The sequence below is a fragment of the Pan troglodytes genome, chromosome 16 (assembly GCF_028858775.2).
Source record: "Pan troglodytes isolate AG18354 chromosome 16, NHGRI_mPanTro3-v2.0_pri, whole genome shotgun sequence".
NCBI classification, from domain to species: domain Eukaryota; kingdom Metazoa; phylum Chordata; class Mammalia; order Primates; family Hominidae; genus Pan; species Pan troglodytes.
The window spans coordinates 50149561-50172414 of NC_072414.2; the positions used below are offsets into that span (position 1 = coordinate 50149561).

At 39.4% G+C, this 22854-nt stretch overlaps 1 protein-coding gene across 1 annotated transcript in view; it reads left to right on the forward strand.

Annotated features, from left to right (window-relative positions):
- Positions 1–3502: 3502 nt before the first annotated feature.
- AQP9 (aquaporin 9) overlaps positions 3503–22854 on the forward strand; it is a 48789-nt gene continuing 29437 nt past the window's right edge. The window contains exon 1 of the mRNA XM_523087.7: positions 3503–4797. Coding sequence (XP_523087.2) covers positions 4687–4797 — 111 coding nt within the window. The 5' untranslated portion in view covers positions 3503–4686. The remainder of the gene's footprint in view (positions 4798–22854) is intronic.

Consider the following 22854-nt stretch of genomic DNA (forward strand, 5'->3'; position numbering starts at 1 on the left):
TGCCCGGCTAATCTTTGTATTTTCTGTAGAGACAGGGTTCCACCATGTTGGCCAGGCTGGTCTCGAATGCCTGACCTTGGGTGATCCACCCGCCTTGGTCTCCCAAAGTGCTGGGATTACAGGCGTAAGTCACCATGCCCAGCCTACTGAAACAAATTCTGCCGATATTCCAACCTTTTAATAATGGTTATCTCTGACGACAGGGATTATAAGAAATTTTAACATTTTAATTTAAATACTTCTAATTTTTTTCAGTGTAATATGATTTTACACTCATGGGAAAAAGGTTATTTCTTCCTCAAGTGGAAAAGAAAAAAGTGAAGGAGATATTAACAGATAAAATGGTAATTTGGAGTGAAACAACTTTGAGGAATGTTTTTCAGTATTGGAGAGACCTGTGTTTGTTTTGGTCCTGGGGTGGTGGGAGAAAGCCAATGTTGGAAAGAGACTGAGAGTGAAGGGAATGTTGATTGGCCTGGGTTCCAGAGGGGCTGGAACAGAACATTAACATGGGGCAAACGGTAGGAATAAGGAAAGGAAAAGAGGATAACATAAATAAAACTAAGGCAATTTTTTTAGGAGTAAGGGCATAAAAGGACTTACAGTCAATGAAACCTATGCTTTCCCAGTGGATTTGGAGAAAAAAGTAATCATCTGAGTGGGAGGGTTGGGACTGTGAGCTGGAGGCATAGAAGAGTATGTGGTTGCTGCTGGGCAAAGAATCGGCTCTGAATTATCAAGTATGCTTGTGAGATTCCTGGGCTCCATCCCAGATCTACAGAATCAGTCTCTGAGGGAAGCTGATTTTAGTGCATGCTAAAATCTGGAAACTTGGAAATAAAAGGTTAACTAAGAACATGGGGCCACTGCTGATGCTATATCACAATTATCTGCAATAGCGTTAATCAATACGTTTATGATTTTCTTCAGCAACATTTAGCAGCCAGGGAAGAGAAAGTCTGAGGAAAAAAAAAATGGATGGTTAGGCATACCCAGAGTTGGGCTTTGGCAACATGGGTGTAGAAGAAAATCACTGGGTCAATGGAACCTGAGATGCTGGGAAGTGCATCATTAACGTGGGTAATCATGAGGTAATAATTAGGTGGAAAGGAAGGCTTTGAGGGACTGGAATTTAGAATTAGGAGGTGTAGGGGAAGTGAGGTCAGGGTGTGAGAGGTGGTTATACTTATAAACACCAGGCTTCTATCTTGGGATTGCGTGAGTGTAGGCAAAGATGGTTACACAAGGCAAAAGTAGATAAACACAGAATAGAATGTTGGGGAGAAGAGAAGATAGGAAGGGGCAGAGCCAAGGGAACTATTAATAAAAGAACAGCATACGCCAGCCCTGGAGAATCAGTATGGCAGTGCATCCAGGAAAGCTCATCAGCTTTAGAACCATTGACAGCAGTCACCATACTCATTCTTTCCTCTGCATGTTGGCAAATGCAGAGTTAGCTCTCAGATGTCCCTATGGTGACAGCAGAAATTTTGGTTCAGTATCTTGCTTACAACTCTATTCTACTCTATCGTGTATTCATTCAGACATCTTAGTCACTTAGACTATTAATTCCTTAATAATAGAGATCTGGTTTTGTTTTTTCATTTTTAAATTCCCACTGCTTAATGCTGTGCCTGACACATGGTACATATTCAATGAAAACTTTTTCTGAGTGAATGAAATTTAAAAGCTTCCTCATGCTTCCAGTTAGAACTTTGGAGTCAGGGTATTTTGACAAAGGCTCCCTCGCAGATGGAATAAAAGAGGAATACTATTCATTGCTTACCTTCTTAAGATGCTTTTGAACATTTTGTTAGGTGGCTGGAACATTTTGTTCAGTGAATATTTTGTATGAGTAAGCTATGTTTGATGATGAGCTGTTCGTGGTGATGGAGGTGAGAAGTGTGACTGTCAATTGAAGGTAGTAAAACAGAAATAATAAAGATTCCATCCTCCTCTACCTAAGCGTGAAATGTTCCATATCAAACTCTCAGTTCTCTTCAAACTCTCTCCCTAGGGAGCCTCTTTACTCCAGGCTCCAGTTATCACCACTATGAGCACACAGACATTCCTTCCTCATCTGGACCCATATCACTTCCTAACTTACATCGCTCAGAAGCCTCTGAGGCTCAGTTTTGCACAAGCAGAACTAATGATCTTCCACTGCACTTCTGGTCCTCTTCCAGGATTTCCTCTCCCAGGGCTCAGCAGCACCTTCCCCAGCAAGTTAGGAACTCAGGAACCAACTTTTCTCAGTCTCTTTTCCTCATCTCCCACATCTAATCCATGAAATTCTTCCAATTTTAAGATATAAAGAACTCTTGGATCCCTCCATTTCTCCACTGTCAAACTACCACCCAATTCTGGAATTCTGTAATACCCCCAAACGTATCTGCCTATGACCATTCCAAGCCCCCTCCAATCCCCTCTCCACCTCACAGCTCGGAGGATCTTTTCAAAACTCTAATCTGATCATGTCGTATTTCTGCTTAAACCACCTTAATGACTTACACTTTTAGCCCTAACTACCACTTACAAGGCCTAGTAAGGTCTGACCCTTGCCCACACCTCAGGGCTCATTTTGCATGCTGTACTCCTTCACTCTCTCTGGGGCCAACCACAGTAAATTTCTCTCATTCTTTGAGAGGCATCATGCTGTCCCCTACCCCCTATCCCCAAAGCCACCAAGGCCTTTGTACATGCACTTTCTTCCCCACTTCATGTAGTTAACCCCATGCTTCTTTCTGATCTCAGTCCACACATGACTTCCTTGGAGAAGCCATCAGAGATCTCTCCAACAAAGTCAAATCCTTTTGCTATATTTGCTTATGGAAATATGGCCCCCATCTTTGCAGCATACATCTCAGTTGTGATTTTGTATTTATGTGTGTGGGATTATTTCACTTACATCTGTCTGCTTCACTAGACTCTAGGCTCTGTGAAGGACAAGAACCCTATGTGCTCTTGCTAAGTGCAGTGCTCGGCACGTAATGAGTGTGCAGTAAATAGTTGTTAGATGAGTGAATGGGAAGACCAGAGAACACTCTTGCATGTTATTAGCTGTAGTCACAGTAAGAAAGTCCTGTTTCTCTGGTCCATCCACTGGGACTTGGTAATGGTGTGGTCATAGGTAACTCTTCTAGACAATGGTATTTATGATAACTTCATCAGGAATTAAAGCCAAAATGCTGAGGTTTTGTCCTGGTTCTGCAGTAGTGTGGCCTCAGGCAGGTTATAACTTTTTAAAGTCTAAATTCTAAATGTCACCTACAGATCAGAAGTCTCCTTCTGCCTTTGGCCTCTCACCAGCTGCTTTCTCCATGTCCTCTCCTCCCTCCCTTTTTGCAAAGCTAGGGGAGGGCCTGATGCAGAGCTGGCTTCCCTGTGGGAGGACTGGAAGGAACCACACAGCATGGATACTAATTCCACGAGTCCACGTTGGTAATCAGAAACTAGGCCTGCCTTGCTATTTAGAAACTAATGCTATATTCTATTTCTTCAGATAAGCCAGTTTGGAAAAACAAGGCTTGAATATTTGGCAGGACAAGGAGCTACTCCCAAACACAGTTTCTTGCCAGCAAGGATGTCAATTTATCAAATTGAAAGGGTATAACCTAGGAGCCTCGGTTAGGTGTACTGGCTCCCTTTCTCGTTTGATTAGAATGACATACACGCTAATTGATCTCTTTCCAGTTCAGTCATCTCCATGCAGTAAAGAATTTCAAGCTGCCATTGTTTATTTCCTATGTATTATGTCTAAATATTTCATGGTGAATGAAGAAGAGTGACTATTTTCAAACTGGAATGCTTCTTCAGAAGAAACCCAAACTGGAATGTTTCTTCAGAAGAAACTTCAGAAGTCACCAAAAAGGTGACTCCTCCATCTTTCTGATTCTTGGATCCTAAAGTATCTTCAGCAAGTGAAGCCCAGTTTCATAACCGAAGAGGTGACTCCATCTGTCCTACAGACTTGCAGTGTGAAGCTTGCAATGGTCTCTCTGTATGTTAATTTCTCCATCTCTAGGATGGCCTATGTGGTTCTTACTAACCTCAGAGTGGTATCATGAAGCCACTGAAATGATACCAGAAGAAAACAAGAGTGATTAATCTTCTAGGATGATAAATCTATATTTTCTTCAAATTCTTCATTTTGCATAAAAACCTTTTTCAGAAAAGAATGTTAACATTGGATATATCTACACCTGATTTGACAGTTCCAAACTACACCCCAACCACCCACTTCTGAATGAGAAGAAAAAAAAATCAGAAGCCTGCAATTGTGTAACATGAAAATCTTTTCTGGACCAGGGCCCATCACTGTGATTTGGCAACACAACTGGCACATCTCTTTTCTCATCTCTTGAAAAAAACCAACAGAGAAAAAAGTACCTTGAGAATAAAGGTAATGATTAATCTGTCAGGCACAAAAGGGATTGTTTTGGGGATTTCGGGTTCTAAGTCACAGATTCAAACAAATAGCAGCGAACAGGGAATGACAGTTCCACCAGAAGACGATTAAGCCACAGCCTCTAATCGGAACGGCATTTGTACAGTCAGAGACTCTTGCCAGACATCTCCAGGAATCTGTGAGCCATTGTCAAAACGTCCGTTTTCATCTGGCTGTGAAAGTGAGGACCACAACAAGTAGGTATTGGTGGAAACAGGAGTCCTCAGAGAAGCCCCAAGATGCAGCCTGAGGGAGCAGAAAAGGGGAAAAGCTTCAAGCAGAGACTGGTCTTGAAGAGCAGCTTAGCGAAAGAAACCCTCTCTGAGTTCTTGGGCACGTTCATCTTGATTGTAAGTATTTCCTGATTTCCTACATTCAGACCCAATAATGCCTCCCTAGCTGCCAGGCTGGTAGTGGAGAGTTTTGTTTGGTTTGTTTTCTTTAAGTTAATTGGGATCAGATTCATCTTTTCCAGGAAGAAACAAGTTACTAGAGGCTGTTTGACTATTTAGTGGTTGTGATATTAAGTTTTCAATTACCTATTGCATTTACCCACAAAAGTTGATGGGAATGGAAGAGAAGGAGTGAGTGAAGTGCCTTCTTTATTTCAGGTATTTGCTTATACTCTAAAATGGCTTTGTGATTTAAAAGTCAGTCGTTAGTGTTTTCATTGATCAATTGATTTGTACCCTGCTTGCTTCCTCCAAGCATTGGGGTGACTCAGCCACCTGGAATAAGCATCAATAGTCAATAAATATGGTTGGCAAAAATATACATATGGATGGCAAGAAACATCTCAGTATGACAAGTGCTTGACAAGTATTGTGCTGTCAGATCACTTGATTTTTAAGAAATTAAAAATTGCACTAGGTAGAAATAGTGTACCAGGCAATAGTCCAGCTTTAGTTTTGTATCATTTTTGGTCTCTATTTAAAGCAAAGTAATCTCTAAATATCTTTGGAGATTTACAAGACAATTACAAGAACCTTCTAGATATAAACGAGGGGCGACTTCTAAGAACCTCTTGAGGATTGCCCAGAGATTTACTCAGCTATTAACAAGAGACTGGAAAGTTTACTTAAGTGGTCTGGGCTTTCATTTTGCTGCACGTTCTAGCATTCTCTGTATCCTGAAGTTTTACCTGGAGCCAGGCCATTTGTGAATAGAAATGTATTATCATGTGGCAACTATTGATTTCAACTGGTTTTTTTTATCCTGCTTAAGGATTTCCTACTCCAGGTATAAATAATTTCATTTTCCTTAAAGTTATAGAGAATAGCCCATAAACTCTGTGCATTAAAAGTTCTTTGCTTTGGGCAAATACATAATAATTTAGAAGAATAAGCTTGGAATGCATCAGCTAAGCCAAGAATGAGAAACAAATGTGAACTCAAAAAATTGAACTAGTGGAATGTGAAGAGAGAGTCATAAGTTTTCTGGTCTCTGAGCAACACATTAGACCAGATTCGTTACAGTATTTTCAGGGAGTTACGGACAATTTCTTGCACTCCTCATCTTCCCTTGGCATTCATTCCTGGCTGCTCTGACCACACTCACTGTCATAATGTAGTAAGACATTATGTAGTAAGACATTATGTAGTAAGACATTATGTAAGTAGTTATTTCTAACTAAAATAAAAGAAATAAAAGAGAGAAGATGAAAGTCAGTGATTTTTATGATTCCCAGTCACTGCTTACTGGAAAATCTTTCTTAGTGAGACTGAGACCCCTCTGTCATGTTACTTGACAATCTGGCCCCAAAGAGGAAAGCAGTTGTCAATACAGAGTGATTACAGCCTCACAGTGACGAGTGAGTCAGAAAAGTGAAGCAAATTCAGTTACAATTCTTAGTGCTCTGCAGAAAACAGAGGAGGAAATGAACTACACATCTTTTTTTTTTTTTTTTTTTTTGCAACCAAAAAGTTTAAAACCCTCTGTATTTCTTAAGAAGAACCTGTTTCATAATCCCGTGCTTTTTGTGTTGAAAGTGAAATTTGCTTTCAGCAGTTCACTGTTCAACTGGCCTTGTGTCTTCCCCACTATGCAAGGTAGGGGCTAAATAAAGAACATCTTGATATTGTCTGTTGAAAAATTAAAACTTGTATGTTCTGGATAAAGCCAGTCATTTCCTGAAATATTTAATTTCCATTTATACTATACATTTATTTTCTAAAGTGAACCCTAATAAAATCTGCAAACTTGATTATCATCTTCAGTTTTGTTGGAGCTTGTGGGGATGTATAAACAAAAAGTTCCCGCACAAACACAATTTTTTTAAACCAAGAAATCTACATGGTTTTGCTGAAAGTTTATCCAAAGTAATTTTCTGCTTTATTAGAGAATGTGCATTTTGCCTTGTATTTTCTAGTAAAAAGCTTTGTACATTGATAAGGCAAAGGGAAGGAGAACATCGAAAAGATGGCAGAGGATATAAAGGACTCAGTCTTTCAAATATGTGAGATTGTTTTTTTCCGCCAACCTTGGGAGTCTGGTTCTATTTTTTTTCCCTCCTTTCAAAAACTGCTCTTATGGGGAGCATCTCAAACTAATCCACACCATGGTATAAATTACGGGTCCCCAACACATAGGCCACGGACTGGTACAGGTGGTCCCTGGTGCTAAAAGGTTGGGAACAGTTGGTGTAAAGGACTGATAAGGCCTACTGGTAGCATTAAGAGAAAAGAAGGTCCATGAAAAACTCTTTATAAACTACAACTAAAACCAACAACAATTAAGTCATAAGCCAAAAAGCTAGCTCTAATTTGGCCTTTTAGTCATTGGGATAGGTAGGCCTTTCACCTTTACTAGTGTGGGGGGAAAGTTTGCAATGCAAAAGGCTGATCTCTTTCTTGGGCTGAACTTCACAGAATCTCTAGTCATGTCTAGTCATTTCTCACAGGGACTATGCTCACTCCTACTACTCTATATATTCTCCTCTCTCTTCAAACTTTTCAGGATTCTTTGATACAGAGCTCATCTTATTGAAGATGCTGAAGTGAACAACCCAGCAAGCAGCTGTCTTTCCTCCTGAGGTGGAAGGACAGCTTTCCAGGGCTGGACTTTTGAGTAGATAACATACTGTGTAGTCGGACAGATGCTGAATTCTTTTCTTACCCTGTCAAGCTTCCACATTAGAGGTCTAACTTTTGGCATCTCTTAGAATGGAAAAAAATGCAAGTACTTCTGCTAAAAGTAGTACCCTTGATCTTTACCTTCAGTGCCCTGAAGGAAATAGAAAGAAACTATCCTGGAACACAGACTATGGAGGAAATAGGGGAGTGGGCAGTACAGGAAGGAGGAAGGAAGGACAGGGATGGTTGATTGTATGTGAGAAATTTCAGACACTGCAGTGTTCCCTTCTTCCTGCTCCTACCTTCCACCAGGACTGGGTGAGAAATCATCCCTCCTTGCTGGCGTCACAGAGTTTGTCACTCCATTTTGAGAGGATTCTCAATCAGACATGCTGGTTATAGACACTCTAGGGCTTTAAAATTATTATTACAAAGTTTGTTCAGATCTTGAAGTAGGTCTATTCTATCTTAGGGAGCTTTTGAGACAAAAGAATCTATGGTCAGGATTTAGAGTGAAATCAGAAAGTTTATAAGCCAAATTAAAGGAAACATCCACTTTGCAGGGCAGAATCCAGGACAATTTTGGTCTAGTACATTATTTGGAATGCCCAGGTACTGGCAGGAGAGCTCTGAGATAAGGGTGGGCAGATATCACTGGCCCTTTTTATTGGTGGAGAAGCTGAGCTCAGGCTGATGTAATCATGCATCCCGGGAATCAGCCCAGAGCCCAGTTGCCCTGCCCTGGGCACACACTCGCTCTTGGACTTCCACTGTGCTCTTCCCTTGAGCAGCACAGAGTGTTCACTTGTCCAAATTCTCGTTTTTGTTTGTATGTTTCCTGAAGAGAGAGAAAGGAGAGCGATCAACTGCATTTTGCCAGATGGAGAGACAAGTGTAACACAATTAAGAGACTTATCAGCCCTTGAATGAAAGAGCTGGGCTTGGTATCTTGACTCCAGTCATTCCCTAATACCATCATTTGATGAGAATTAACTCCTTTCATGTGAAAGCCCAAGCGAACTTGACAAAGTTTACAGTTTAAAATACATTAGCAGTGTCAAAAGATGATTTTACAGAACAGACGTGATCGTGGTGGGGATATTTTATAGGAGATCTGCTAGCAGAGTCTTGGGATCTCTTCACCACCTACAAACACATTCAAACCTCAGGTAACACCAGGGTTCTGAGGTGGCTCAGTGATGTCTTCAGCTCTGATAAACACACTGACCAAGCATTGCACTGTGTTTTTCCTCTAGTATTTCTGTTTTCTAGCTTTTCCTCAAGACCACTCTTTTGGTTCAGAGCAAAGGACCTATAGGAAAGTGGGCCTCAAGAGACCCCATAACTTCTCTGTCTTGCTTTCTGGCTCAACAGCCACCTATTCTTTCTCTGTTTCCTCCATGCTTGGTTCTTCTAGCTTGCTATTTTACAAAACCATCCATCTCTCCAAGTCTAGCGTGCCCAGGACTGAGGGTCACATGGAGCTAGAGCTGTCAGTTGGCCAATAGATGCTAGATCAGAAGCCCCTACCGTCAGCAGTGCCCTGGATTCTGTCTGTGGGTGGTTTGTCTGTCCAAGTCGTGCACCATCCTCAGGCCCTCACTCAGAAACTTTGGAATAAGATGGTCTCTGTTGCCTGACTCTTGCATCATTCAATTGAGAGAACAGACACCCACAGTCTTGCAGCATTTTATCAAAAGCTCTTTCCACCACAGCAGAACATCAGAGGATGTCTACCGTCAGTTTTACCTGCCTCTTGTTATTATGATTTATGTTCAATGCTCAGTCCTTCAAGGATTGGTACTTCTGTACTTGGGAGTTCTGTCCCTTTAAGAACGTCTGAGGTTCTAAATCTGAACATGCAGAAGTGCTAAACACTGGGGATTCTCCTTAGATCCTTGCCTTGAAGCAAGAGTTTAAAGACTCGAGGCTGTCTCCTGTCAAATATGATGACGAGGACAAGAGAGGGCAAAGGAGGTTAACACTAAGCATACTCTATACCCCAGACACTTTGATCCTTAAACTAAATCTAAACTAAATCTAATGAGGTAAAGATACTGCTCTCATTTTATAGATGAGGAAATTAGGACTTAGTATGTTTAAGTCACTTGACCACAAACAAGTGTGTGGTGGAGCTGAGATTAGAATCAAATCTCTCCAGTTTCTCTTAACCACACTACAGTTAACATTCTAATATATGCTTTTGAAGTTTTACTACAGTTGCCTGTAAGAATATATATTATAGTTTTATATGTTTAAAAATTTACATATATAGCTTCATAGCTTATACATCTTCTCCAATTTGAGACTTTTTCCCAGAGACACTTTCTGAAATTTATTAATTTGGGAACATGTATGACTGGTTTATGTACCCATCGCCCTCTTACTATTGATTACAATTACCAAGACTGCTACATTGAACATCTTGGTACATGTCTCCTTGTACACATGTTCAAGAGTTTCTCTGGAGTATATACCTAGAAGAGGACCTGGTGGTCCTAGGGTATGTGCATCCTCAACTTTATGTGTATTATAAAATTGCTCTCCAAAGTGATTTCAAAGTTGTACTTCCAGTAGCGACATGAGTTCCCATTTATCACATACTCAACCATCCTTGATATCATCCAACTTTTATATTTTGCTAATTTGAGAGACAGAAAAATGGAATTTCACTAGTAATTGTACTCAATTCCAGTGCAGTGATTATCTTTTCTTGTATTTACTAAACGTTTAGGTGCCTCTTTTGTAAATTGCCTGATTACAGCCTCTGCACCTTTCTCTTTGGGATACTTTACTTTTTCTTAATTGTTATAGGATATTTATATTTATTTTAAATCCATACATTAAGGTATTTTGTGTTTTCTTATTGAGGTTTAATATTTTGCTTTTCATATTTGTGTCTTTAAATAATAGAATTTATTTGGTGTATGATTTGGGATTGGGGTCTATTATCTATGTCTGGAAGGATAGACAATTGTCCCAAGGCCAGTTTTGATTGTCTATCTTTTCTCCACTGATTGTGATGACATTCCTATCATACACCTGTTCACACACATATGTGGTTCTATGCCTAGACTATTCAGTGCCATTGATCTGTTTGTCCAAACTTGCACTACCTCATATACCATTTTTTTGTTGTTGAGAACATTGTTTGTTGTTGTGTTGTCTTTCTACTTTTATTACCAAGGTTATATTAGACTCATGAAATGAATCAAAATTTTCCCTTTTTTTCTATTTTCGGGAGCACTTTGTAAAATGGGAGTTATCTATTTCTTGAAGATTACTCAGCATGTGCATGAAAAAAGAGAGGGATGGACAGATGACAAGAAAAATTTCTTTAAAAGTTACAGGTCTGGCCAGGCGCGGTGGCTCATGCCTGTAATCCCAGCACTTTGGGAGGCCGAGGCAGGTGGATCAAGAGGTCAGGAGTTCCAGACCAGCCTGGTCAATATGGTGAAACCCCATCTTTACTAAAAATACAAAAATTAGCTGGGCATGATGGCATGCACCTGTAGTCCCAGCTACTCAGGAGGCTGAGGCAGGAGAATCGCTTCAACCCGGAAGGTGGAGGTTGCAGTGAGCTGAGATTGCGCCACTGCACTCTGGCCTGGGCAATGAAGTGAGACTCCATCTCAAAAAAAAAAAAAAAGATAAAAGAAAAAAACTCTACTATACCTGAGGTGACATCCTCTTTTCAATTTTTAAAAAGAAGTTTGTTTTCCATTTCAGTAATTTCTGCTTTGATCTTCCTTATGTCCTCCTATTGAGTTGATCAGCTTTCTTTATTCTTGCCTTTTCTCCTCTGTGTGCCCTTTCTATTAACGTATTTACCCTTAGGCTGGGCACAATGGCTGATGCCTGTAATCCCTGCACTTTGGGAGGCCGAGGCAGGTGGATCACCTAAGGTCAGGAGTTCAAGACCAGCCTGGCCAACATGGTGAAACCTGGTCTCTACTAAAAACACAAAAATTAGCCAGGCATGGTGGTGTGCACCTGTAATCCCAGCTACTCAGGAGGCTGAGGCAGGAGAATTGCTTGAACCTGGGAGGCGGAGATTGTGCCAAAGCACTCCAGCCTGGGCAACAAAATGAGACTTTGTGTCCAAAAAAAAAAAAAAAAATTACCCATATATATATATATTTTTTAACTTAAAGTAAATCAATTTCTCTTCTGAACAACACAAAAACTTTGAAAAATTCTAACTCCAATCAACCACTCTATCTTACATGTCATTGTTGTCTAATATTTAAATTTTTCCTCATTATTATTGTTGTTACTGGTGTTTTAAAATAAATATTTTTGTTTGCTTATTTAAAAATGCATTCCTATCATTTACTGGTTTATTTGCTAATCATTACTGCATACACCCACTACTTTCTCTTGGGTTCTGTCTCCTTATTCTTGCAGTTCTTCCTTTAGAAAATTTTTCAGGAAGGGTGTGTGACAGATGAACTTTCTCAGTCTTTGTCTGAATGTGTCTATTTCATGCTCAAGGTTGAATGATAAATTAGCTGATACATTTTAGGTTGATAATTATTTTTGCTTGGCATTTTTCAGGTGTCTCTGTCATTTTTCCAATGCCTCTGTTATTGCTGTTGACAAGCCTCTTGGTCTCATTTTTGTCCTTAATAATCTGAATTTATCTGGTAACTAATAAGAGTTTCACTTTGTTTTTTTATTTTGAAATTTCACTATAATGTGCCTAGAGGTGAATTTATTTCTAGTTCTTAACTCATTTTTCATCTTCAATTTAAAGGGTTATAATATTTACCAATTCTGGAAAATTTTCCTCTTTATTACCTTACCTTTCCCCCAGTCTGTTTTCTCCTTTTAGAACTCCTACTATATTGGTATGCATGTTGACTCTGTCATTTTTTTATGCCTCAACCATTTTTTTCATATTTCTTCTCTTATTCTCTTAATCCATGCTGAATTTTGTATAGTTGCTGTTTCAAATCTATCTTTCAGTTCACCAATTCCCTATTTGGTTCTATCTAATCTTCTGTTTAACACGTTCATTGAGTCTTTAGTTTCACTATCTTTTCATTTCTATATGTTTTATTTGGTTCTTTTTTTCTTTTAGTTTCTTTTCTTGTGTGCTTATTTCTTTCATTTCCTTAACTCACCAAAGCCTAATATATTTATAATATTTTAAACCTGTTCTGTCGTCTCGAGTTGCGGGGGAGTGAATCATTCTGCCTATTTTATCTACTGACTCTTATTCATAAAGGATCTTTTCCTTTAGTGTTTTATACATCTGTATTATAAATTCTTCGGGGAGATTTATTTTTCCCTGTGGGAATTCCACGTGGCCTAAGGTGTGGATTTGTTCTTCCAGAGCAGGTTTGCATTTGCTTCTGCTGGGTTCCCCAGGTATACCGCCAGCCAGAAATGATTGCTGTGAAGTGGCAAACTGAAAAGAGAAGCCTGGGGGATGCAGGTGCCTGTTGAAGAGCACTCTCCCAAAAGAATGGCACTCTGTGCCCTTTCTCCCAACTGTGACCGTAAATGACTAAGAGACCTCGCGCTTCCTACAAATGAGGCCAGCTCTTTTGACATCCTTAGACTTTGAGTCAGTAGCAGCTGAGGGAGAATTTTCCTACAGACTTCCCCCTGTCAGCAATGAACGTGGAGGACCAGGCTCACCTGGGAAATCTTACAGTTTCAAGGCGCTTGGGAGAAAAGTCCGTTCTGGATCACTGATCTAAGGGCTGCAGACTCCTGGAGCCAAACTTGATTCTGCCAAACAGGATTCTGCTTCTGATTGTGAATTTTAATTTTACCCAGAAAACTCACTGTTTTCATTGACTTTCAAAGGGGAAGTATTTTTTTTTCTACTTTCCAGAAGCGGGTTTCGTCAGTTTTTCTTTAGTGACGAATCCCATTGCAACATGTTCTCATTACTTGACGAGAAAGGAAAACATACTAATGAGAGCAGAAGTTGGCCCTTATTTACTCATCAGCCCTGTGAAAGTGACCTAACAACCCACAGATGGTTCAAATGGCTGAAGCAGTTCAACCGTGAAGAAATTAGGTGCCCATTATACCTCCAGCAGGCACCTAATTTCATGTCTGGGGCAGGATTGCTGAGTTCACTGAAACTTCTAAGCAAAGCAAGTGATTTAAGAGAAACTATGCCAGCAAAGTGTGCCTGCCCTGCCCCTTGCCCTTTTCTCCATCTCGGTAGCTTGGCTGGTCATGCTAAGATGTGAGCCTAGAACAGTCAGTCAAGACCATAAACGACTTGAGGGCTTAGTCCCTCTCAGCGCACATGCCTTAGAGTCTTTCTGGAAATTCAAGCTTTCTTATGAGAGTACCTCCCGAAAACCCTATGCTTCTATCAACAGGTGATTGGTTAAAAAAATGGGGGTGCATCTATGCAAGACTCCTATTTACCCATTAAATAGAAGGTTTACATGCTAATACAAAAATACTCTAAGCTATTCAAGTAGAAAAAGCAGGCAGAAATGGTATGTGTTAAATACCCTCACCTGTATAAACACATGCACACACACACACACACACAAACACACATATACATGCACACACACAGAGGCACATGCACACTTTTTGATAACATACCAGAAAGTATTGATATTAGTTACCTGTGGAGAATAATATTTAAAATCTGGGATTGGAAGGAAACACATTTCTTATATTTTATAGTATACCCTTTTGAAATTTAAAAAATTGTACATATTCATATGTATTTTCTTCACCCCCTTCCTCCCCATGAGAGAGCTCACCCAGTAGAGTATGTCTTTTCAAAGCATTTTTGTAGGGAGTTGCTCAAAATCTGTTCTGAAAAACACTAGTTCCAAAAGATGCAAACAAGAATTAAGTGAAAAAAATACATGTGGTCCTTCCCAAATATGTTTGGGAAACACTGGGTTAAACCAAAATAAGCAGTTTTCTCAACTGCAGGAATTATCAGAGCCTTTAATGTTCTCTGTAAATCTCTTAAGAGGGGAACAGAATGTAAAGCTGTCTTCAGCTCTACTTAACCAGAAACCCCTTTTTTGAGGAGCATCTAATGGAACTAATGATCTGTGAAACATACTTTGAGATTTGCAGACCCTGGAAACACATCAGTCCTCAGAACTCCTCCATATGCAGAGATCTCCCAGGTTGAGAGTGACAAGAGGCGGCCTTGGCACTGTTGGGCCCTGTGGGTAGAGGGAGAACTGACCTCAGCAACCCCCACTCACACACAGCCCACTCAGAGTCACAGTTATCCTGATGCAAACACAACTTAATTAATAAATGCTTCATTCATTTCTTATTCTGGTCCTTGGGATGGTGATCAAGTTCCCATCCAGGTCAGCATGTGGGATGAGTTGAGGGATGTGAATGCCTGGTGAGGTCAGAAAAGGAGAGCATTGTTCTTTTCAGCCCAGTAGAGATAGTGGAGTTCAATCACCTCTCCTTTCTGAGCTCTGAGTTGGTTCTTGGTGCTTTTTTCTACTTGGAGAGCACTGAGGCTGGCCATGTTCCCATTCACCTGGCTCTCAAATTGCAGATTCCTCTCTTTTTATGAGCCTGCCCTAATATATCGCCTCTTTTCAAGTACAGCTGGTTCTTGGGTGATTGACCTCTTCCTGATATTCTGTCAGGCTGCATGCCACCACATATTTTCTTTTTAGCCAGAAGATCCAGGTTTCAGTCTTGGTTCTTTGTGACTATTTTTGTTATGACTGAGAAAGTTTTATTTTGCAATTGGAAAACTAACTGACAGGAAAGCTGTGCATAAATCTGCACTCTGTGCTAATAAAGGAAACAGGCTGACCCACAGAGGCAGCAGCAGTTGTCACAGGAGGAACACTGGGATGGGAATGAAAGAATCTGGCTCCAGATTCAGAAACTGTCACCTATTAGCAATAGGTCTTGTATCAAGTCACTCAGACTTTCAGTTTTTAACTGGGGATGAAGTATTGGGAGGACTCACAGAAGTGAAGTGCGTGAGAGTGCCTCACCATGGCGCAAATGCCATGTGAATGTTTCCTCCTTCACCTATTGCTGGTCAAAATCATGTGCAGTCAAACCTTGGCCCCAGCACGCACCACTTATGGGAATGTGAGAGCAATTCTTTTAACTTCTCTAAGCTTTGGTTTCCTAGTTTGTAAAATGGAGACAGAAAGAGAGCCTTACTCATAGGTCATTGTGAGGACTGACGGGCTAATGCATGGAAAGTGCTCAACTCACAAAATTCACTCAATATAGATTAGTTGTTATTGGTATTATTGTTATCTTCATATGTTCAAAAGGCTATAGTCACATAAGCTGAATAGGAGGGAATAAACAGGTGGAGTAGGATGGATGGGGGACTTCTCTAACACACACCTATAGCACAGGCTGGAGGGCCAAGGTTTGCAGAGAGTGCTGTGCTGACAGATTGCCATGGATTCTCCTTCCTTTCCAGTTACAAACTTATAGGAGCAGGGAAGCCTCTGGTAAGCCCTAAATGACTCCCTTCTCAAGAATGGGGATTGTGTTTTTTGGAAACACTATGGCCACCACCTTAGACAAAGTTTTGCCTATAGGCAGTCCTTCCTTTGATGGTAGCCACAGATTCTTTCTCCAGGAGCTAGGACCGCATCCCTGCATCCCAGCTCAGGTGTGTTATCACCATGGTATCTGCAAGGCCAGGAAATCACTGGCACCAAAAGCTTAATGGTTTCCTCTTCCCAGACCTTAAGACAGGAGTCAACAGCTCCAAAGGTAAGTGAGACCGAACAGGCAACACATATGAGTGATGTGGGCATGGTGGGGTTGCAGGGAAATCGATAGCGTATGCCCTGTCTCAGAGGGGCATTTGCCATTCAGACCCACTCCACTGTGGCCTTACCCCATTCTTTCATCAGGAGTTTCAATTACTTGAGCTCACCACAGCCTGATGGAAGGTAGTCGCCATCGCAATTACCTTAGGCATATACTTCACCCTCCTACAAGTTTCAGAATATTTCAAGGCCCCTTTTACTATCTCCGATGGAATTTATGGCTCAACATTCTTTATAGCCACAGGCTTTCATGGACTTCACATCATTATTCGGTCAACATTTCTCACTATCTGCCTCCTCTGCCAATTAAAATTTCACTTTACATCTAACCACCACTTTGGCTTTGAAGCCGCGGCCTGATATTGACACTTCATAGATATAGTAAGACTATTCTTATATGTCTCTATCTACTAATGAGGATCCTACTCTTTTAGTATAAGCAATACCATTGACTTCCAATCAATAAGCTTTGATAATATTTGAAAAAGAGTAATTAGCTTTACACTAGCCCTAGTGACCGACACCTTACTAGCAATTACATTTTGACTCCCATAACTTAATATTTATATAGAAAAATCCAGCCCTTATGAAGGCGGATTTGACTCATTAACCTCTGGCCACCTTCCTTTCTCTAGAAAATTCTTCCTAGTGGTCACCACATTTCTCCTGTTCAACTTAGAAATTGCTCTACTACTGCCCCTGCCATGAGCCCTTCAAACAAACAACCTGACACTAATAATCAGCACAGCCCTTATACTCATTATCATTTTAATCCTAGGCTTGACTTATGAATGAACCCAAAAAGGATTAGACTGAATTGAATTGGTAGATAGTTTAAGTTAAAATAAATGATTTCGACTCATTAGATTATGATAGACTATATTTACCAAATGCCCTTTATTTATATCAATATTATATTAACATACACCATAGCATTGCTGGGAATATTAGTCTATCAATCCCACTTAACATCATCCCTATTATGCCTAGAAGGTATAGTATTATCAATACTCATTATAATTATTCTTATAACTTTAAATATACATTTCACTCTAGCATCCCTAATCCCATTATCCTCCTATTATTTGCGGCCTGTGAAGCTGCAGTATGCCTTGCCTTACTAGTTTCAATCTCCAACACATACAGCCTAGATTATGTACAAAATCTAAATTTACTTCAATGCTAAAAGTTATTATTCCAACAATTATACTGTTACCACCAACATGACTCTGTAATAACTCTATAATCTGAATTAACATAACTATCCACAACCTATTCATCAGCCTCATTACTATGTCTTACCCAATTAAATGATAATTCATCTAACTTCTCACTTTCTCCTCTGACCCACTAACATCACCCCTTCTAATCTTAACAACCTATTACCTCTTGTAATTCTAGCAAGCCAACATCACCTTTCCAATGAGTCACCCCCACAGAAAAAACTCTGTAATAGTTCTCTTCCCCTACTTATCACACTTACCCATACTCAAAATACCTTGGGTTCACTAAACATAATAATAATAATAATATTTACCACCCAAGAACTATTAACTTCCTGATCTAATAATCTTATATGACTAGCATGTATTATGACTCTCATAGTAAAAATACCTCTATATGGACTTCACCTATGACTCCCCAAAGCCCACGTGGAAGCCCCTATTGCTGGCTCAGTAGTACTTGCAGAGGTACTCCTAAAGCTAGGTGGCTACGGTATTATATGGCTTACCCTTATCCTCAACCCCCTAACAGAATATATAGCCTACCCCTTCCTCATATCCTTTTGGGAAATAGTTATGACAAGCTCTATTTGTCTATGACAAACGGACTTAAAATCACTTATTGCATATTCCTCCGTAAGCCATATAGCACTTGTTATTATGGCTATTCTCATTTGAACCCCTTGAAGCTTTACAGGTGCAGTCACCCTTATAATTGCCCATGGAGTCACTTCATCTTTACTATTCTGCATAGCAAATTCGAACTACGAGCGAGTCCATAGCCGAATTATATTACTTATCTGAGGCCTTCAAACACTGCTTCCACTAATAGCCTCTTGATGACTTTTAGCAAGTCTTACTAACCTTGCCTTTCCGCCTACTATTAATTTAATAGGAGAATTCTTCATCACTATGGCTTTATTCTCTTGATCAAACATCACCATTACGCTTATAAGACTTAATATACTAATTACAGATCTTTACTCCCTACAGATACTAATCACAACACAATGAGGGACACTTGTGTATTACATTAACAGTATTAAATGCTCATTTACACAAGAAAATACATTAATACTTATATACCTTGCACCTATCTTTCTATTATCCTTAAACCCTAAGATTATTATGGGTTTGCATACTGTAAATGTAGTTTAACCAAAACATTAGATTGTGGATCTAATAATAGAAGCCTGCAACTTCTTATCTACTGAGAAAGTATGCAAGAACTGCTAACTCATGCTCCCATCCCTAATAACATGGCTTTCTCAACTTTTAAAGGATAAGAGCTATCCATTGGTCTTAGGAACCAAAAATATTAGTGCAACTCCAAGTAAAAGTAATAAACATGTATTATACCACTATTATAAAAACACTAATTCCCTTAATCTTACCAATTATTACTACCTTAGCCAACCCCTGCAAAAAAGATTGATACCCATACTACGTAAAAATATCTATTGCATGTGTCTTTATTACTAGCCTCATCCCTGTAACAATATACATATTCATAGATCAAGAAATAATTATCTCAAACTGACAGTAACAATTCAAACTCTTCAACTCCCACTAAGCTTCAAACTAGAATACTTTTCCACAATATTTATCCCAGTAGCACTATTTGTTACCTGATCTATTGTAGAGTTCTCAATATGATATATAAACTCAGACCCTAATACTAATCAATTTTTCAAAGATTTACTCATTTTCCTCACCATAATATTAATTCTAGTTACCACCAATAATCTCTTCCAACTTTTTATTGGATGAGAAGGTGTGGGAATTGTGTCTTTTTTACTAATTGGCTGATGATATGGCCAAGCAGATGCTAATACAGCAGCCCTCCAAATGGTCCTATATAAACGATTGGCAATATTGGCTTTATTTTAGCTATAGCATGATTCCTCTTATTTTCCAACACATGAGAGCATCAACAAATATTTATTCTAAATCTTACCCCCAATTCCTTTCCACTAATTAGTGTTCTCCTGGCAGCAGCAGGAAAGTCAGCTCAATTTGGCCTTCATCCCTGACTTCCTTCCACTGTAGAAGGCCCAACCCCAGTTTCAGCCCTACTCCACTCTAGCACTAGAGTTGTACAGTTTTTCTACGTATCTGCTTCTACCCTTTAATAGAAAATAATCTATGAATCCAAACCTTTACATTATGTGTAGGGGCATCACCACATTATTAACAGCAATTTGTGCTCTAACACAAAACTACATCAAAAAAAAAATCGTAGCATTCTCCACCTCAAGCCAACTAGGCCTTATAATAGTCACAATTGGTACTAATCACACCAAGCATTTCTTTATATCTGCACCCATGCCTTTTTAAAAGCTATATATGTTCAGGATCCATCATCCATAATCTCAGTGATGAACAAGACATCCGAAAAATACGAGGACTCTTCAAGACTCTACTCCTCACTTCCTCCTCCCTTATCATTGGCAGCCTCTCACTTACAGGTATGCCTTTCCTCACAGGCTATTATTCTAAAGACCTCATTATTGAAACTGCAAACACATCATATACCAACACCTGAGCCCTTTCTATTACTCTTATCGCAACCTCCCTAACAGCTGTCTATAGTACCCAAATTATTTTCTTCGCTCTGATAGGACAACCTCGCTTCACAACTGATTATTATTAACAAAAATAACCCTTTCCTAATTAACCCAATTAAGCACCTAATAATCGGCAGTATCTTCGCTGGATTCCTCATTACCAATAATATTGTTCCCACTTCATCCCCCTAAACAACTATGCCACTTCACCTAAAACTCACACCCCTAGGTGTGACCACCTTAGGCCTCTTACTAGCAATAGAACTAAATTTTATAACTAATAACCTTAAGCTAAAGTATCAATTACAGACTTTTAACTTCTCCAATATACTAGGTTTTTACTCAGCCACCATCCACCGTACAGCTCCCCCAACTCAAGCCTATTTACAAGCCAAAATCTAGCCTCACTTCTACTAGACATAATTTGATTAGGAAAGTCCATACCAAAAACCATTTCACAAACTCAAATATCAGCCTCCATTACCATATCTGCCCCAAAAGGCCTAATGAAACTCTATTTCCTCTCCTTTTCTATTTTACCTCTTCTAACTCTAATCTTAATTACCTAATCATCACCCTGAGTAACTTCAAGTGCAACATAAATACTGACAAATAACGTTCAACCAGCAACTACCACCAATACCCGTAACTGTATAAAGAAGCTGCACCGACAGAATCCTCACGCAACCACCTCGCCCCCTCACCCTCAAAAATTATGCAACTCTGTATGCTATTAAAATTAATTATAATGACCATCCCATCATACTCAGTCATTCACCAAATTAACACCAACTCTATTAATAATCCTAATAATAAAGCCCCTCAAATGTCAATACTTGACCCTCATGTTTCAGGATATTCCTCAATAGCCATTGCCACAGTATAAGCAAAAACAACCATTATACCACCCAAATAAATTAAAGACTATTAACCCCACGAAAGTCCCACCAAAATTCAACAAAATACCACAACCCACAGCACCACTAATAATTAACCCTATCCCCTCCCCATAAATAGGAGACAGTTTCGAAGAAAAACCTGCAAACCCTATAACTAAAAGAATACTTAATAAAAATAAAGCATAAGCCATTATTCCTACATGGACTATAACCATGACTAATGGTATGAAAAGCCACCATTGTATTTCAACTATAAGAACACTAATGACCAAAATATGCACAACGCACCTGCTAATAAAAATTATTAGTCATTCATTCATTGATCTTCCCACACCATCCAACATTTCTACATGATGAAACTTTGGCTCACTTATTTGTGCCTGCTTAATTCTCCAAATCACTACCAGATTATTTCTGGCCATACACTACACATCAGATCCCTTAACTGCCTTCTCTTCAATCACCAATACAAGCCGAGATGTAAACTACGGCTGAATAATTCGCTATCTTCATGCTAACGGTGCTTCAATATTTTTCACCTGCCTCTTCCTACACATTGGCCAAGGCTTATACTATGGTTCATTTATATTTCTAGAAACCTGAAATATTGGTATTATCCTGCTACTCACGACCATAGCAATAGCATTTATAGGTTACGTACTCCCATGAGGCCAAATATTCTGAGTTTTTACAAACCTATTCTACAAACCTACTATCAGCCATTCCGTATATTGGAACTGACCTTGTGCAATGAATCTGAGGTGGATTTTCAGTAGACAAAGCCACCCTTACACGATTTTTTGCCTTCCATTTTATCTTACCTTTCATCATTGCAGCTTTAGCGACTTTTCACCTTTTGTTCTTACGTGAAACAGGATCTAATAACCCTTCAAGGATCTCATCAGACCCTGACAAAATCACTTTCCACCCTTACTACACAATCAAAGATATTCTAGGCCTAATTCTCCTCCTCCTCTTCCTAATAATTCTAGTACTATTTTCACCTGATCTTCTGAGCTACCCAGATAATTACACTTTAGCCAACCCCCTCAATACCTCGCCCCACATTAAACCAGAGTGATACCTTTTATTTGCATATGCAATCTTATGATCCATCCCTAATAAACTAGGAGGTGTACTGGCCCTTATATCTTCCATTCTTATTCTAGCAGTTATTCCTATACCTCACATGTCTAAACAGCAAAGCATAGTATTCCGTCCACTAGTCTCACACTCACATGAATCGGAGGGCAGCCAGTCAGCTACCCTTTTATTATCATCAGACAAACAGCATCCATTATGCACTTCTCTACTATCTTCACCTTACACCAATTACCGCCCTAATTGAAAACAAATTACTCAAATGAAACTGCCCTTGTAGTATAACTCAATTCTCTGGTCTTGTAAAACAGAAATGGGGAATTCCCTCTCCAGGACAACTCAGGAAAAAAGCACTTCAGCTTCACTGTCAACACCCAAGCTGAAATTCTAATTAAACTACTCCTTGTACTTTTTTTCAGCACACACTTAAACTACTATGTCAGTATTAACGAACTAATACTAATACATTAGTGCTTTTATATACTTCATGCATTACTGTTAATCTCATGAATAATATATTGCACTATAATTGTTTAATCATATATAGTACATTAATACATTAAAGTACATCAAGAATATAATCTGCATACATATAACCACGTATTAACAATCCCCCAATTAACTATAAAACATTCACCATATCAACTGTACAACTCAAACTAGCCAACACGAATATCAACCCATACTAAAAATCCTTAACATTACATAGTACATTAAATCATTCATCGAACATAGCGCATTTCAGTCAAGAAACTCCTTGTCAACATGG